At 42.8% G+C, this 13,686-nt stretch overlaps 1 protein-coding gene across 4 annotated transcripts in view; it reads left to right on the plus strand.

Moving 5' to 3' along the window:
• Positions 1 to 13,686, plus strand: part of HOMER2 (homer scaffold protein 2) — a 59,801-nt gene extending 46,115 nt beyond the window's left edge. For all 4 annotated transcript variants that reach the window (XM_063412396.1, XM_063412398.1, XM_063412397.1 and 1 more), the window contains 4 exons: positions 1,377 to 1,533; positions 3,637 to 3,747; positions 5,727 to 5,807; positions 6,831 to 13,686. In XM_063412396.1, the coding sequence (XP_063268466.1) occupies positions 1,377 to 1,533; positions 3,637 to 3,747; positions 5,727 to 5,807; positions 6,831 to 7,019 (538 nt within the window). In that variant the 3' untranslated portion in view covers positions 7,020 to 13,686. The remainder of the gene's footprint in view (positions 1 to 1,376; positions 1,534 to 3,636; positions 3,748 to 5,726; positions 5,808 to 6,830) is intronic.

Raw genomic sequence — 13,686 nt, forward strand, 5'->3', positions numbered from 1 at the left:
GATTTTAGCAAGTACCTCCTGGTATCCAGTTCAGAAATATTCCCCATTTCATTTATTCCTGATGTGGTTTGTGAAGAAATAAGCTCTCTTTTAATGTTGCTGATGCCAACTATTATAGCCATCTTCTTTCATGAAGTTTTAGAACTACAGAAATAACATTAAAGCCATAGGGGAGCAATTGCTGCTGATAACATGTGAAGCCAATCTTTCTTCCTCTTTGAGTTTGCTACACTTACTTTGATGAAAATAGATACGGATATTTAAAATTATGAAAGGGAATGAACTCAACCATAAAAAGTTGAAGTGAGAAGTATAATTTCATCAGAGTGCTTGGAAATCTTAGGGGATATTTCTAAATTGTGGACAGAGCCCCTTGAAATCACATTTTTTGCTATTTGCTTTGATAAATAATTTGAAAATGCTGAGAAGAGTAATTTGCAGCTGTAGTGAAAGTACAGGCATTGCAATATGCAAAGTTACAATGTTAAAATAGAATAATTCCCTATTGGGATCTTGCCTTGTCTGCCTCTTGCATGTGAATGCGTATCTGTGAATAGAAAGCAAATCTAACAAGATCAAGCTACTCTTTAAAAAGGTATTAAAAAAACAAAGCATCACTGTAAGCAGCATTATCCAGTGAGCAATTCCGAGGTTGCACATATTGTGTTTGAAGTACAACATCTCTCCTTATTGACATTTCAATAGCTGAACCTGTTTCAAACAGTAATGGTGGTTCATTCCTCTTGCTGAAGACACCTCCACAGGCAGGCACCAAGTAGCACTCAGGGAGTTTCAAAGCCTTTCTCCCCTTTGCCCTCTAATCTTGTGCTCTGTGCTGCAGCTCAGAGCTTTGGGGAATGAGTAGTTTAATTCTGCAGCATTATGTAACACTTTTATAGTTAAGAGTCAGCATTAAAATAAATTCAAATATAGATCATGTCATCCCCCTGAAATCTTCCATTGGAGCTGCTGTGGCATCTGCAGATGTGCAGAGTGGCCGTGCTGCAGGGGTGCAGGTGCCCAGCCCCAGGTGCTGCAGCTCAGGAGGTGACAGGGACCTGCCCTGCCAGGGTGACACCCCTGTGTGCAAATGGCAGCTGGGCCCTACAGCCTGCTGTGCCAGCAGGGCTTTTGTTCCAGACACAGGCCACTGCTGCTGGAGTTGGTAGTTCCCTTTGTTTTGACAGAGACAGTCAAATTAAGGCTTTTGTTCTCTGTAGGCATGTAATGGCTAAAGGCAATTACACACATCCCAGCGCTCTTCCTCTTGCTGCAACAAATCAATGGTGAACATGGGGGGGTCTGCAAACAGGTAAAGACTAAGAGCCCACAGGAGTTCAAGGTGGAACCACCTCACGGTGTCCTCTTGTCCTCAGTTCATCCAACGTGAAGAAGTGGGAGACAGAGCTGCAGTCGCTGCGGGAGAGCAACGCGCGGCTGTCCACGGCCCTGCAGGAGTCTGCGGCCAGCATCGAGCACTGGAAGAAGCAGTTCTCAGCCTGCAAGGAGGAGAACGACCAGCTGAGGGGCAAGGTACAGAGCACACCCACGGGAGAGCCCCCCTCTTTGGGGTCTCTGCGGCTTCCTCACTGTGTGTGGCAGGAGATGGGGTTGGTCTCTGGAGGGGACGTGGATGGGGAGGTCAGGCTGCTTCCCCCTGCACACAGCAGGCAGGGAGGGAGCAGAGGAGCTGCTGCATCATGAGAGGTTCCCTGCGTCAGGACTTGGGAGATTTGGTGTCAGCAGGGCTTGCTGGCTGGCCTGAGAAACCAGAAAGGTTCTAAAAGTGGGGCTGCTATTGCCAAAGCTCACTTAAATTCCACCAGAAGGTGAGGCTGTGGCCTGGTTACCTACAGGACCCCAGCCAGGGAACCACTCAGGTTCATGTTAGAAGCAAATCCCAGCAGTGTGCAGGGGAATGAGGATGATGAGTTATTTCCTCAGCACTGTGGGCTGTGAGCCCAGTCCTCCAGCATTAACACCTGGCACATCTCATCCAGAAACCTGCCAACAAGCATCATCAAAAGCCTCTTCCCCTTCATTTCTCAGCTGTGTAAGACGGAGGGTTAGCAATGGCTACAGCAAAGAACAACTCAGAGGTTTAAATCTGTGAAGTCTGGGTTTAGAGTAATCATTGGTGTCCTCTCTCAGATAATAATACTGTGAAATCTGCAACAGCCCCAGTGGGCACAGGGGATCCTGGGCACGGGGGAGGGATGGATCTTGCTTTCCATGAGCACTGCTTTTGCAGGGATATTTTCACCCTATTCATCCTAAATGTTTTTGGAAAAGCTGGATCCTTTTCCTGCTGCTTAGATGCAGCACTGGGACATTTGAAGTAGAGTTAAGATTGTATCAGTCTGGTGAGGATATTTTTTTCTTTAGTGTTTGCTTTTGAAGAGGGGAGGAATTTCATGTGTTTTTGCGTGTCAGTAGGCTGCAAGTAGTATTTCAGTGTTGGAGGTGGTTTGCGTTGTTTGTTGGCACTGCAAATCCTTGTGGAATGGAACAACCTTCTTTCTGAGGCCAATACTCACTGTTTATTCACTTGTGTCTTATGGGTGCACAGTGGTAACACAGAGATCAAACCAGAGCTGTATTAACTGATGTTACATTAACAAATTGATATTAGTTGTTACATGATTTGGGTTCCTATTTCCAATCTCTTGTGGATAGGGGAGAAATGAGAGACTGGAACAGTATGTTATGGAAAATACCATAATTTGCAGGGTAGTTATTTCCTTTTCTGTACTATTGCAGGGAAAAGTTGCTCTTATCAACACATGCCACATCCCAGTAGCTGTACCAGAGAAGAAGAGATTATTAAAACACCACTTTGCTGGTGACCAGCCAGACTGTGCAGCAATGCTCTCTGTATAATGTGCTGCCTTTCTCTGTACAGGGAGGTTTTCTGAGGTTTTCCCCAAGTAGGTTCTTTGCTCAGTGCTCACACTGCACCACTGCAGTGCCCTGGGACGTTCCTTCTCCTTTATTAATTGGGTCAGAATTTTTTGCATATTGCTCTACCTTGAAATGGGGGAAGTTACAATCCCAAAGCAACATGAAGCTGAGAATTAAAGTACATGCTTTAATGAGCTGGTCCTTCGGCCTGTGGGAAGTGCATCTCCTGGGAGCTGAGTCCAGAGCTGGCAGCAGGAGCTTTGGAGAGAGCAAAGCGCATCCCTGGGCAAGAGAACAAAGCAGCAGATGTTGCTCTGAACTGGTTCTCCTCCCAAAGTTTTGATGTTGTGTCCCTCATACACCAGCTAGAATAATAAGCAACCCCCAGGAGACTTCTTCTCCTTGTTGTCTTAAGAAAACCCATTCCTTGTAGCCTTGTGTTGGCTTCATAGGAGTGATGTGCAGATTTTATCCCCAGTTCACTTATTTTAGCAGCTCAGTGTTTTGTGCATTCCTGAGTACCTGTAAGAGAGACTGTAAGAATAAATACAGACCCAGGGTTTCCTAGTGGATGTGTGAATTGACTCTTTTGAAGGAAAGAAGTGATAATTTGGTTGCAGTGAATCAAATGCTATGATTTGGGAAACAGATCCCATATCCATTTAATCAGCTGTGTTCTGCCCCAGATTTTCAGAAATTTGAAAAAATTTACCTAATGTCTGACATTTCTTAAAGATTGAAGAACTGGAGGAACAGTGCAATGAAATAAATAAAGAGAAGGAAAGAAATGCACAGTTGAGCAGGCGTCTCCAGGAACTGGAAACAGAACTTCAGGACAAAGAGCTGGTGAGTGCCCTGAACACAGAAATGGCATTTTCATGTTTGAGTGGGACTGTCTGCTTCTCTCCTTGGTTGTATATTTATGTCATGGCTCACCTACCACCAGAAGCAGGCTGATGTCTTGGGGTGTTGTTTGTTTCTAGGTTTCCCATGTCCAGTCCCTTGTTTGGTAGTGTTTCTCCAACCAAGTTTTGTGATGTGTTATGTACTGTGACTGCACACTGTCATTTGGCAGGGGTTAGAAAAGGATGTTTTTATGTACACAACACTTGTCCTTGTAGAAGAGCCAGTGGTGAAGCTTGGTGCCCAGTGGCAGACAGATATATGCTGAGAACAGATTCATTTGACTCTCCCCATGCCAAAAATTCCCACAGACATCAGGACTGCTGTTAAAAAGACATCATTTACAAAATAATTTGACATTTGTGCAACAAGTCCTGTTTCTAGGTGGCTCATAGTTTGCAGCTTTTCTGGTTTATGGTCTCGCTCTGGTCTCAAGACTAATGCCAAGAGTGAGAATTCAGATTAATCTAGAATACCCCAGTCTGTCATTTTTGACTTTACAGAGTGTTAATTTTTCGAAGGAGGATGAAGGCTTGGAACCCCAGAACAGTGGGGAAAATAATGGGAAGCTTTTTTTCCCTTGTCACAGTGACCAAATGCTCTGTGCTGGCTGAAGAGGAAAAGCAGTGCAGTAAAGTTTGCCATGTGCCATTACTGCATTTCTGCTGGTGCTCTTAAAAGCACTGCTGTTAAGGGGTTTTGTGGTGGTGCAAGGAAATAGTTTAGGGAGATGGCTTTTGATGCACTGTCATAAATATGGTATTTTTCAGCCCTATATTTCAAAGGAAAATGTAATGCTGTCTTCTCAGCCTTTATGTTGCAATAGCATATATAACAACCCTCATTCTCTCCTAGAATTCTCCTCAAATTCACGTTTTTACTGTACCAAATGAACCAGAAAATTCATTGACTTATGAATTTTACAAGTCTGTCTTCCATTTACACTGAAAAGATACTAACTTGTTTTAAAAGCTCGTGCTTACATTAGCATGTTCTCAATTAGCTCTAAACTACCCGTAAGTAACCTTTCTTGATCTGGAATCCAAACCCAAAGTCTGCTCATGGCATTGCCATGTAAAGAAGCTGCTGATACCCTCATGTAGGAGATGCTTGTCCACCAAGGGGTTCCTCCACCAAATCCACACCTCTCTGATTTTCAAGGCTCTTGTGTGGAACAGTGTCAAATGCTTTGCACAAGTCCAGGTAGTCCAGGGGTATAGCCCTGCATTCTCTGGAGATCTTCACCTCCGTGGGCAGTTTCTGCAGGAGGGACTTGCACTTTTTTTTGAAGTCAAGTTGTCCTTATTTCCAGCAGAGACACGGATTCCTACTGTTGCTCTTTCCATTAATTCCCTTCATCGAGTCTGCTCAATTTGGGTGGTGAGGCCAGAACCAAACACAGATTTTGGGGGAGGGGGTGGGTGGTGGTTCTCAGAGCTGTACCATGGAGGAAAGCCCACAACACCTGTGTTCTGTGATGCTGTCTCTGTATGTGCAGCTGGTAAAGCCACTGGCCTTTTTTTTTTTGCTGTCATACATCATTGAAATTGCCTAATTTGCTCTTTGCTACCATCTGGAAATTGCTTGTAGCATTACAGCCATTCAGATTTCTCTGGTATTTAATACATCTTTTGCATATATATGGTTTAGGTTAAGATTTTATTAATCTAATTCATGGAATTCATGCTAGAGATTAGATTACATTGCCTATTTTAGAAATGCAAAGTAAAAAAATTTAGTGAAAAAGTGTATTCTTGAAGAAAATTAGCAATTTTGAAATGCAGGCAGGTTGTTTTGATTATTTTCCATCCAAATACTGCGCAGAGTACAATAAAATATGCAAAGCCGTTTCATCTTTTCAAATTTTTATTATGTTTTAAATTGAAGCTTGCACTAATATTTTTTCTTTTATGTTTTCAAAGGAACTGGAAGAGCTCCGAAAGCAGGGTGAAATTATACCAGAGCTAATGTCAGAATGTGAATCTGTATCTGAACAATTACAGGTACAGTTTAGCAGTGAAATTCATTTCAAAAGAGTTGGTGCCTTTCCTTTACTTTTTTTTTCTCGCAGCTGTATGCATTTCTCTCTTCAGACTTCAGCATTTCAACGCAAAAGACCTCCAGTTCGTAAAAACAAAAAAATGCTAATTACAGGCAAAATGCACAGTGCCATTCCCAGCACTGGAGTGGTTAAATAGCTCCATTGCAGAATTTGGTTTGCCTGGGATCATGTAGCACCCATCTCCTGCAATTCCAGGCTGTTCCTGGAATTCCTGCAATCCCATGTTTCTGCTGCTCTGGGCTCGTGGAGCTGCTCCTCTGCCACGTGTGTCGAGCAGCTCCCCAGTTCCTGGGGCTGATTGCTGCAGTGGCACCAGGGCAGGCTCTGGGGGAAGAAGCAGATGAGCATAGCTGCTCACCAGCAGTGGTAGAAGCTCACCTGAGGATGTTTCCTTGTACTGTGTCATCCCTTTCCAGCAGCTGGGCAATAAATTAACACAGGAAAAGAGAACAAAAATGAGCAGTCTCATCGATGAAGCAAAAATCCAATCAATAAATAAGCCATCACGCAAAGTAGAACTTAAAAAAAAAATACCAATAAATCTGAAAGTGCTGAATAAAGCAACGTTGTTCCTCAGGCAGTATTTTCTAAGTTCGTTTTTCAAGGTTAAACCACCGTAGGTAATTCTGTATGTAATTGATGGCACGGTGTCTTAATTCTGCGACTGTAGCAATGACAGAAATGTATGCACAGTGAACGATTTAAATCCAGCTGAATTTCAAGATACCAACCGAATGACAAAGTCTGATGCAAAGCATCTTTTCCAGTCAATCTGTGTCCTTCCCTGCGTGGGCTTTTAATCAGACACGCTCATGCCAGCTGCTCTCAGAGGTGCTCGTGTTAACCAGTTTACACAAGTCCCAGCAAACTCTCACAGCCCAGCTGCCATTTGTTGCTTTAATCTATGAAGTGCTGCTCATCCTTCTTCTCTGTGATTCATCTTGTTGTCTCTTTTGTCTTTAAGGCTGCTGAGAAAAAGAACAAAGATCTTGAAGAGAAAGTCAGAACGCTAAGGACAGAAGTCGAAGAGAACAAACATAGGCAGACCAACCTTAAAACTGAATTAAAGAATTTTTTAGATGTTCTAGACGGGAAGATAGATGAATTACATGATTTCCGACAAGGACTGTCTAAACTTGGGATTGACAATTAGGTGGCAATAGATCTTTTTTGTAATCTAGGGTCTGGATGTTTGATGTTTTGTTGACCCCAAACGCGTGTTTTACAAAATATAACTAGAATGTTCCACTTGTTTGCATTGGTTTTGTACATAGAGGCTGAAAATTTGCTGTGGTTTTTTTTGGTCAGTTTCTTTTTTGTTTGTTTGTTTATTTTCCAAACCAATTGTGCTGCTCACTGAATTCTGTTGAGATTAGAAACTTTCTATATTGCTGCTCTGGCTTTGTGGCTTTGGGAACAGGTAGAGGGTTCTGTCTCAGGAATCTGGAACTAGATCTACCTTAAAATGATTATGCAGTTAGTTGTTGCAGGGAAATTTATATCTTTCTTAAGGGCTGTTGCAACCATAGAAACAGAAAAGAAGTCTTTTTCTTGTCCGGACTATCAGCACTCTTAGCAGAATTGACTTTATTCCGTGGTGGAGCAGAGAGATTAGCTGGAGCCCCTGCAGTTTGTAAAATGTGGCTGTGATGAGCTGCAGTCAGGAGAATCACTTCTCACAGATACCAGTATCTTTAGGGACCATGTCAATCAGGCCTGATTCACCAAAAAAATGCAGTGGATTTCAGATAACCTCTGACAGAGGTTTCGTGTACTTGCCTGGACCTGTGCAGCACAAAGTCAACAATGCAGAAATGAGTTTCAGCTCTTAAAGTCATGTGTCTTACCAGTCAGTGAGGGCAGCTTCTCGTGCTTAGCAGCATCACCTCTCTCTGGCCTTCAGTTTTAAACCCATGTAGTTCCATCATTATGTGCATCTCTGAAAAATTCCCACCTGAGTCTGGGGACCAGATATTTCTTTTTAAAAGTGAGATGTTGCTGGTTTGTACAGGACTCGTGCCCCTATGTGTGCAACTTGATTGTTGTTGATTGACTTCTGCAGCAGTGAGGAAGGAGACATGGATCTGAAAAGCATCATAAGGTTACTGGAAGGTGTTGCTCAGAAGCAAATTTCTGCCCAGGAGACTGGCAGGGCGATGGCCACATGAAATAAAAGTCCTTTCCTATGATTTCTGCATTTTCTGGCAGTAGGGTAAGAATTAGTCACCAAGTTAGATTGTACAAAAAAAAAGAAACCTCAACCCAAGAGGCAGAAATGCTCTTTTATTCTTGAACTGATTATTCAGCAGCTCTAAGAGGGTTTTGAGAAATGCAAGGTCATGCCCTGGCCTTCAGTGAGAAGGAAGTTAAGTTCATCACAGACAGGGATGTAAAAGGGCCAGAGAGGAGAATCCAGCCCAAGCTTTGCTCTTTCCCCTAGAACTTCCTTCAGCTTCTTTCTTCCTTTCTCCATAACCTGTTTTGAGAGTGTTTACATGGGATCTTAATTAATTCAGGAGAGTACCTGTGTGTACGTGACATTGTTATTTGCTTGATTCAGACCAGCTTGGTTAAGCACTGTGTTAGTGATTTCCAGCAGTGACTGATATAAAATGGCCATGGCTTTTCTTGGAATTTCAGGGTTTTTTCTTTTTTTGGCACATCTTGATTATTAAAGTGATCTTTAGAAGAAAAGTGGGTTGTAGATGAAACATGCATTGAATACTTTTTTGCAGCTGAATATATAATCCCATGGGGGAGATGGGATCTGTCTGCAATTGTCCCTTGAATTTTCATTTCATCTGTTACTGTTACATTGTCTTCATTGCCTGTTTTTTAAAATAGACTTGGAGTATTTTTGCTTTTACTCCTTTGAAACAATGGATGTAGAGCTAGGACCTTTCATAACCATTTTGACTATTTAAGTCTCTTTTTAAAAAATTGTTTGAGGCTGTTGATATTTAAAAATAAAAATAAAGATCAGGTACATAGCATGTAGGCGTGTGAAAATTAGACTTTGCCAGCATGGAAGATTCAACAGTTGCATAATGTGGGGTTGGATCAGACTTCTCAAAATTGAAAATGACGTCAGAAACTGTGTGGTTGTGCACAAGTAGTCTCCATTTTTAGTCTTTTTATTTGATAGAAAGTCAGATATACACCATAATTTAGCAGGCAGCTCATCCTGCTTCTCCTCCCATGCTGCTTTTTGGTCTCTGCATCAGCTGGGAACCACAGGATAATAACACAATTAAAAGCAACACTGGCAGTCAAGGCCCTACTCCTCACAGTGGCTCATTGCTTTTGCATCAAGGACCCTGCCCTATCTTCCTTTTCCTGCTGAGTAATGTTAGGGCTTCTCTCTTTGTTTTAACATAAATTATGTTTTTAACATGATGCTGGGTAAAAGGATGCAAAAGACTGAAAAAATTACATTATTTGGCTTAATTCAGATCTTTGTTTTCCACTTGAGTCAGGTCTATCTCAGATCCAGATCATTAGGAATGTATTAAGCCGCTCTTAAATTGCAAGAGAAGTGTTTCCATGGGATTGCATTGATTAAACAGATGGAGTTTGATGGTGGCACATTAGGCCAGTGCATAGCTGTGACACAGGCGGTTATTTCTGGGTGCTTAGTGCCCACCAGAGGAACAATGAAGTGTCCCTGAAGAAATCCCTGCCCTGTCTCTTCTATCTTGCCCCAGATGTGTGTATCACTTATCTGCTGTTGCTCTGATGTTGAGTTGTTAGGGATGCCTGTACACAGCTTTTTGCTGTGGGAAACTCTGTCCTTCAAGCCTCCAAGGGCTTGTTATAATTGCCTTTTTCCTTTTTGCTTCCCAACAACAGTAAGTTGAGAGCTTCTATGTATGATCACTTAAACTCCCCAAAACGCCATCTCTTTTCACCTTTCCATCTCTTTCACTGGATTTTTCTCCTTCAAGAAAAAAAAAAGCCTGGCAGTGCATGCTTTCAGGAGTGTTTGGGCACCAGCTCCAGCTGTCCTCTCGTCCGTGTCCCTGTCTCTACCCCAGGGGACCAATGGTGTCACACAGTGCTTATTCCTTGGTGCTCTCTGGTGGCCCAGCACTAACCTGTGTGCCAAACTGAGAGCCTCACACTGCTCCTCTGAGACACATCCCAGCACTGAGAGGCCTCCTGTGCCCTGATGGGAGCACCAGGGCAGCCAGCCTTCCCCCACCAAAATGGACACACCGTCCTGTGCATGCACTGACCCTCCTGTGCACAGTGGGAATTCCGCTTCTCCCTTCGGGCACTCTGAGTTCAGCTGGCAGACACCTGCTTAGGGATGGCCCTAAACACTGCCAGGGCCGAGAAATATTCATCCCTGTCCAAGAGAGGATCTGCAGAGTTTGGTTTTATTTGTTACACAGTGCTGAGCTAATCCTGGTTTCCCTGTGCCTGTAGCAATGCCTCGGTCAGCGCTGCGCTTCCACCCCGCCTGAGCACAGGTTTATAGGGGGCTGTACCTCACCTTGGGTGACCCTGAGTTCCCTTTCTGGACACAGGTTTCCCCCTCTACGTGGTTCTTACAGCAGGATCTCTCCTACCTCACTGACGTGGTCTTTCCTTAAGAGAGGACCTGTGCTTGGCACTTCCCCTGTGGGTTGGTGTCAGCTGCAGCCCACGGGTCCTGCCTACCTGGCCCTCCTGGCAGCTTTAGCAAGGAACATCTCTGCTGGCCCCTGTGACACCAGGACAGAGAGTGTCTTCCTGACCTCTGCTGCCTTGAGGTGATGTTAGAGCTGCTGAATAATGCCAGGGTTTGAGGGGTTTTGACCCCTCAATGAGAAATAAACAGGAATACCTTGTATTATGTAAGAGCAAAAGTGACAATAAAATAGACAGAGTTTTATTTGCAAGGGGAAAGAATGTTCCATTAGATATATTATGTCACATTTTGGAAAAATACCTTAGTCTCATATTAGGAATAAATGATTTCAAAATGAAAAAATGGAACTTTGTTGCACAGCTCAGAATAAAGAAGGTTAATCTTTTGGGGGTTTTATTATTTGGCTGAATCGTTCTTTGGCAATTTTGATTCAACTTCACAAGTAGTTCTGTTTGGCCTAGAAGTGCATTTTCAGCAAATGCAGTACTTTGCAGTGTTCCGTCAACACCTAATTGCTGTCTCCTTTACTAAGTGAGCTCACTGGAAGAAAACTGTCTTTTCTTTAAGAAATTCAACACCACCTGTCATTTTCTGTATCCAAGCATTCAAAAGATGCACTTTCTAAAAACAGTTTTACACTGGGTGGGTACATCTGTGGCCAGAAAACAAGTGTTATTTAGACAATATCTTCTTTTCTGGACAAACACCTGATTTGGTTTTTATGTGAGCGATTTAGGGAGAACAATTTTTTAAAGCTGCTTGGTGAATTAAGGTGAGCAGGAAGGGTTTCTGCTGTTCTGCCTGGTGTCCCTGCCACTGCCATTGTCTTACAAGGGTAGCAAAGCACTTGTGGTGCTAAGGCAGGGGCTCACCTGCCCTGTCCAGTGATTGCTCAGTGGTTTGTTGGGCACAGGGAACACACATCCCACTGGCAGCAGGGCACAAATTGTCCATAGACTTCTGCTCTCTTCTCTATGCTGTTTATTTTTTTTTTTTCCCAAATGTCCATTTCTTTTCCTTATAGATTTGTTTTGCCACCTTTGGCTGCATCCTAAGCGACAGAAGGAAAATTCCCTGTCACTGTCACCACGTTGCTGTGGTGGGAGTTTCTCAGCCACAAGACCATGCTCTTCCTTAGGCTCTTCCAAAGAGTTATCTTGGCAAAACACTTCAAAGCATCAATGGCTTGTAAGGAATATAGTGCTGTCTTCCTGAGCCTATGGATTAACAAAGATAAAACCCCTGTCAGGGTGAAATGCCTCATTCAGCTTAATGTGTGCCCGATGCTGAATCTGAAGGGAAGAGGTGTAAGGGGAGGCAGCAGCAGCAATTTTTTTTTTTTCTTTTTCTTTTCTTTTTTTTTTTTTTTTGGCTATAAAAATCTCTGTTTCAGCAGAGATTTCAGTGAAAGTTGTGCTCTGCCCTTGAGTGTGGATGCGCCAAAGGTCTGGATAGCCACACCCATCCACCACCTCACCTGCCTTTGTCTGGGCAGTTCTGGAAATATCACAAAGTCCTCACATATCACACAGGTGGTGGTGTGAGGGATGGAAGGGATGTCAGAGCTCAGAGAGCACGGCAGCCTCTGGCTATGGTCAGAGCCTTCAGTCAGAGGCAGGAGAAGCTGTTCCTGTCCCCCAGGGCCTCAGCAGTGCCAGGACCTTGCAGAAGGGCTGGCGCAGCTTTCAGGAGGCCGAGGGGCAGCAAGGAGTGCCAGGCTGGGCTGGCAGGGTCTACCTGTGGGCATGATTCAGCAATGGTAACACAGAAAGCCACCCTAAGGTGATTTTCTTCCATGGATCGTGTCCGACAAGCTCCTGTGTGCCAGGCAAAGCAATGCACAGCCACAGGATGAACCCAGACACAGCTGCAGCCAGAGAGCCCCAGCTGGGCACAGCCTGGCCGGGATGCTGTGCCTGCAGCCCCCGGGGGCTGGGCAGGGCTGCAGGCTCACCCTGGGAATGTAAACCTGACACGAAGTTTGCACATCTTAAATAGCATTCTCTGCAGTAAATGATAAAGTATCTGAAGAGAAATAGAGTTAAGAGGTGAATGATAAATGAGATGAAGGAGGGCTCTCCTGCAGGCTGTGGGCAGAGCTGATCCTGGCCAGGTGGGCTTTGCTTGCATCCCTGGGGATGTTGGGTGTCCAGCCTTTGATTTTCTACTGTGTTTCGTGTTACTTTCTTTTCTTTTTTCTTTTCTTTTTCCTTTTTTTTTTTCTTTTTTTAAGCAGGTAGCCTGAACATACAGTCTTCAGATGAAGGTGCCTATACCTCCAAAAATTTTATATGCACATTTTGAAAGTTAGTTAATTTAGTTACCTAATAATAATAATGGTACATACAAGAAAGGCACTTGAGAAAAATCTGTCTGCTATTGTATTTTTGTTTGGGTTGGGTTTGTTTGGGGTTTTTTTGAACACTGGTCAGCAATAATTATTTAGCCATATACTAGCTAAAAAGACTGATATGTAAGATTTGTGAACTAAGCTTCTAAGTTTGCAGGATTTTGATTAACCTGGGTATGTGATGAGGAAGCTATGCTCAATAAAAGAGTATTTTGCAGCATTTAGATGTATTCATTTAATTGCCTAATAGTGATCATGAACATAATATTCTATAAAGCTCATCATGAATGACAAACAAAGCACATTTGTTTTTAACATGAATATATCCCTTGTAGTAGAAAGTTCTGAGAGTGTACTAGTGTGGTCTGCTATACCAAAATATTTAGATTATTATGAGATTTTAGTATTAAAGATAAACACACACCCTGTTTTTACTGTTTCAAGTAAAGTTTAGTGAATGACAATTTGTTGATATACAACTGTGGGAAAACACTGCAGTGCTCTAAATGTATATTTTTATTTGGGTTTATTATATTTAGTATATGTTTCAATGAAAACTGAAGTGTTTGCTGCAGTTGGATCATTGTAAAAACATCTCTTACCTCATTTTGTCTGCTGTAAAAAAGTACTATCCTTTTTTTTTTCTTTTTTCAAATTGACCATAGACAGTCAATGTTAATATTTAGACTCCTAGTAGCAGTAAATGCTGGGTTTTATATCTATAAAATGAAAACTTGATTTTTTTCTTTATGAATTTATTATATAACTTTGTGATTTTTATCTGATTTTATTGTAACATAAAGTTGTTTTATGTAAAAATATATAGTTTAAGTAAAA

The sequence above is a fragment of the Prinia subflava genome, chromosome 15 (assembly GCF_021018805.1).
Source record: "Prinia subflava isolate CZ2003 ecotype Zambia chromosome 15, Cam_Psub_1.2, whole genome shotgun sequence".
In the NCBI taxonomy this organism is placed as follows: Eukaryota; Metazoa; Chordata; class Aves; order Passeriformes; family Cisticolidae; genus Prinia; species Prinia subflava.